This window comes from Solanum lycopersicum, chromosome 6 (assembly GCF_036512215.1).
Source record: "Solanum lycopersicum chromosome 6, SLM_r2.1".
Lineage (NCBI taxonomy): Eukaryota > Viridiplantae > Streptophyta > Magnoliopsida > Solanales > Solanaceae > Solanum > Solanum lycopersicum.
This window is the reverse complement of record NC_090805.1, coordinates 39,701,846-39,706,567: the sequence shown is the minus strand read 5'-3', so window position 1 is coordinate 39,706,567 and position 4,722 is coordinate 39,701,846. Positions and strand designations below refer to the sequence as shown.

At 32.5% G+C, this 4,722-nt stretch overlaps 1 protein-coding gene and 1 pseudogene across 1 annotated transcript; one reads left to right on the top strand and one right to left on the bottom strand.

Annotated features, from left to right (window-relative positions):
• Positions 1-1,017: 1,017 nt before the first annotated feature.
• LOC101254700 (2-hydroxyisoflavanone dehydratase-like) lies at positions 1,018-2,545 on the top strand. The gene has a single exon (XM_004241104.5). The coding sequence runs from the start codon at positions 1,300-1,302 to the stop codon at positions 2,329-2,331; it is 1,032 nt and encodes a 343-aa protein (XP_004241152.2). The 5' UTR covers positions 1,018-1,299; the 3' UTR covers positions 2,332-2,545.
• A 974-nt stretch (positions 2,546-3,519) lies between these two features.
• Positions 3,520-4,522, bottom strand: LOC101254393 (2-hydroxyisoflavanone dehydratase-like; annotated as a pseudogene).
• Positions 4,523-4,722: the final 200 nt, after the last annotated feature.

Below are 4,722 nucleotides of genomic sequence, written 5' to 3'. Positions count from 1 at the left end.
GATAATAATTTCATATTTTTTATTATTTTAGAAATGATTGAAGTGTTGTTTACGTATTTAAAATTTTTCCTATATCTATCCACAGGATCAAATATATTCTTATTATTTAAGCTATTGAATTCTTGGAAAATGTTAGATATATGAAAATGATTAAGACAATCTATACGATTGATTAGTTAGCTGACGACGGTATAAGTCTGTTAGTTAGCTAATAGTCTGAGTTTATTAAAATTAGTGAGTTGTCGTATAGTTAGTTATAAGAGTCAATTGTGAGTGACTACTAGCAATATGTCCACATTCAATGTAACACAAATTCATTTAATATAATTTTCTCTTTCTCTTTTCTAAACTTCTCTCTCAAACAGTGCTGCGATTACTATCTTATTATGAAATTTATAAATAATACCATTAATTTTAAACCTCATAAAACTATTGCTCCTGAAAATTTAGACCTTCTAAAAAATGGTTGATCTTACAAATGTTGAATCCCAAACTTGGAAGATGGATGAATTGAATAACCTTTTTTGCTAATTAAGTGATATTGACAATATTTTGACTATTCCTTTATCTACTGCATGCTCCAGGGATAAAATAATTGGGCACTTTACAAAATTGGAAAGTTATGAGCTAAGATCGAATTATCACGCCAAAAAAATTAAGCATAATTAGGAATATTAAGGGTAATATTGCTCAATCTAGTGATCACACTTTTCAAAAGTTTTTTGAGATTTTTTATGGGCAATGAAAATAAAAAATAAACATAAACATTTTTTAGGAATATCAAAAATGCTTTTTCACATATTACAAATTATTCAAAATAAAAAATCTCTCTCCCATTTATAAGATAAAAAATATTCTTTAACCTACTAAAAATCACTCAAGAAGGGAAAATTCGAATCATTTTAATAGATTAAGGACATTTTAATCTAATAAATGGAAGTATGACATTTTAAAATTATTTCTAATATGCTAAATAAATTTTGACCCAAATGCAAATTCGATTCAATCAATATTCAATAGTGAACGAAAAACATTTTAAAACCATTTCTAATACATTTTAAGCTACTAATTAGATTTTTGAGTAATACTTTTTCATTTTATTTTCGAGAAAATGAAATTTTTTACCCTTTTACAATTTAAATAAAAAAATAATAATCTTTCTGGATGTCTGATAACTACAAAACAAAAACAAAAAACTATAAACAACTATAGAAAAAAAAAAAGATTCGAATTACTAAAACAAGCAATAATGTACTTTAAAAAATATCTCTAGCTATAAAATCACAAAGGGTGACTTCAATGTTTGACATCCAAATTCTCATAAGTCTCTTCAACACTAATTATTTGGTCATCATGGAAAACAATGATGTTGTTAAAGATGTATATCCTTTCTTTCGAGTCTACAAAGACGGTCGAGTTGAACGTTTTTATGACGTACATGGTACATACTATCTCCCGCCATCACAGACATCTGATAACGTTTCCTCTAAAGACATTACCATCTCGCCTGACGTCTTTGCTAGGCTCTATCTTCCAAAAAACACTACTACTCCCAACCAAAAGCTCCCCATATTAGTCTATTACCACGGTGGAGGACTAGTTATCGAATCCCCCTTTACCAATTGGACTCATCGTTACGTAAATCTCTTAGCTTCACAGTTGAACACCATTATCGTATCCGTAAACTATAGGTTAGCCCCAGAGAATGACGTGTCAACGATCTATAATGATGGTTGGACCGCACTTCAATGGGTCACTTCTCATGCTAACAAAGACGACTCTGTTATGACCAGTACTTTTACCAATTATGACCCGTGGTTAAAAACCTATGGTGATTTTGATAAACTCTTCTTAGTTGGAGACAGTGCTGGTGGTAATATAGTTTTTACTATGACAATGAGAGCAGGTAAAGAAAGTTTAAATTGTGGTGTGGGGATATGTGGTTCAATTCTTGCTTTTCCATACTTCTTGATCGAAAATATCGATCAAGAGGGTATACCTTATAAGATTTGGATAAACATTTGTCCATCATTAGAACAAGGATTATTTGCTATTGATAGTCCAATGATTAATCCACTTGCTAAAAATGCACCTAGTTTGTCGGTGTTGGGTTGCTCGAGACTTTTGGTTTGTATCGCGGAGAGAGATGAGTATATTTCTAGAGAAACATTGATTCGATTCGTTGAAGGTGTGAAGAAAAGTGGATGGAAAGGAGAACTGAAGGTTATTGAACTTGAAGAAGTAGGTCATTCGTTTCAAATATATAAACCTGATTGTGAAAAAGCTAAAGATATGATGATGCATTATGCTTCGTTTATTCACAACAAGTGATTAGTAGAAATAAAAAATATAAAAATGTTATTTGCAACATATTGCAACTAGCTAGCCATTTAATTATCTTCCGTTTCAGATTGTTTGAAAATTATAATTTTAAATGTCGTGAATTTTGTGTTGTTGAGCTACTTTGTCTTATTGTGTTACGTAGGTGCATTATATTGTAATCTTTTCAAGTTCATAATGTGTGAAATTATTTAGTTGGTGTTGAGTTTAGAAATCTCCTTTGTCACCTTTCAGTTCAATTGTACGTTGTTATTTAAGAGAGGAGAAAAGAGGCAAATATGTCTTATAATTTTGCTATTTAGAGCCGATATTTTATAGTTCAAAAAATGACGCATATATATTATTGTTGTTTATCGAATAATATATACTAAATTGAAAGAAGAGTGTATAAATCCTTCATTTAATCATGATCATGCTGGAGTCTCATATCAGTGTGGGCTAAGTGGTACTTGATTTTGATCGCGAACAATGCTCCTATTTGTGCTAGTTCTTTTGGATTGAGTTAGGTCCAACTTAAAGTTTATATATTTACAAATTGTTCAACAATATAGTGGCTGAAGGAGTTCACCCCAAGCTAACAAGCTAAAAAATTATACGTGACTAATGAACCTCAACGATATATGCTATGAACAAGATACACGAGAATTGATGAATCTAATTATACTAAAGCAAAAGTGTTGGATTCACTTAAAAAGTCTTAGATTTACCCAAAAGAAATCTATCAATTCCCAATAAATAGTTGTTTAGTCCATTTTAATTTGGGGTAACAAAGTATACGAGAGATCCAAAGTACTAGCAACATGATAACAACAACTTGTTGTAGCTCAAATCTAGGTCGACAAGCTAGATCTCTAAGAATTACCAAGTTGCTCAAGGATTTTGCCTAATCAAGTTGTACGTACAACTAAGCTCCAAGTAAAAAAATCTAGATTTGAAGTTGAAATTAAAAAAAATGAGGTGTTGGAAATTTTGCTTGTATAGCCCGTGGTTTTGCATTATTCTCTTCGATATAGCTCATTTTTTTTTTTGTCTAAATCACTCGACTACAAAGAGTAAATGTTAAGTACACATAAAAAATTCGGAGTATGAGTCGACACTAATCCTAGACATGAAAGTTTCTTTTGATTGAAGGAACGGAACGTAACCACATGTTTCGCCCATTGAATTTGATCATATCTGTTCTATTTTCCGATCTGAATGGAGATATTATTACATTTAATTTCCTCAATACATAAACACACTTCGATGAAATTAGCAATATAATTAATCACATTTTTGGCTGTCACTTTCAGGATTCAAAATCTGAAAACAATGTCCTTCTCCTTCAACATCAATCACCTCAACTGATTTCCCAGTTTTCTCCATGGCTTGTGCATAACAAATCCCCAAATTTCTCAGCTCATCTTTCTCTGCTATACACACCAAAATCTTCAAACAACCCAACTTTGCTAATCTTGAAGGTTTTTCAATCCTTGGATCATCAATTCCATTCTCAGCTGATGGATTTACAAACCCCCAAATTTTACTGAACAAACAATCTCCCCTGTTTTCGCTTGACGATAGAAAATATGGGAACGAAAGAATCATACCCAAGATTTTAACTTCACCGTTCAATCCCTCAATCCCAGCTCTAAGAATTACATTATTAGCTATGTTTCCTCCGGCACTGTCGCCGCCGATGAAGATTTTATCAAAATCTCCATGGTCGATTAACCATGGTTCTTTTTCCATTTTGGGGTTTTCATCAGAATGAGAGACAACCAATTGAAGGACTTTCCAAGAATCTTCGTAAATTTCAGAAAAGGATGCTCTGGAGCAAGTGGGTGTTCTACAGAGAGGATAATAGCAGTAGATTCAGAGCTTAAGAGGTTCAGGTAACGTTGGGAGAGGAAAGAGAAAGTCGATCCAACACAGAAACCCGCCGCCGTGAAAATACACAACGATTGGGAGCTTTTGATTATTTGAGAGCTTTGGGAGAAAGATTCTGGCTTTTTAGGTTTGATGAAATGGTGATGTCGCCTGTGGTGGAATATTCCGGTGACGGAGGAACGTGAGGTGAACGGAGAATACGTTCAACATGGCCGTTTTTGTAGACGCGGATGATCGGAGAAAGATCAATTAGCTCATGATTTACTAAGAGACAACTCGATAGAAAAATGTCAGTTGTGATTATAGTTATAAGTTATAACAATAATACATTGAATGAAATTTTCTCAAGTGAAATTTGAGCAACCTTGGTGGAGTTGAACATTTGTAAGATGCAGTAAATGTCAATACCTACTACGTTCTGCCATCCCTCAATGACTCAAACACTGACTTCTCTTTAGGAATAATTTGAATTTGAAATTTCTATTAGATTGATTAGTTTGTTGACCCAACAAT

Bases quoted from the DNA above. Each gene is read 5' to 3' on its own strand.
- LOC101254700 (XM_004241104.5), top strand. From the start codon at position 1,300: ATGTTTGACATCCAAATTCTCATAAGTCTCTTCAACACTAATTATTTG.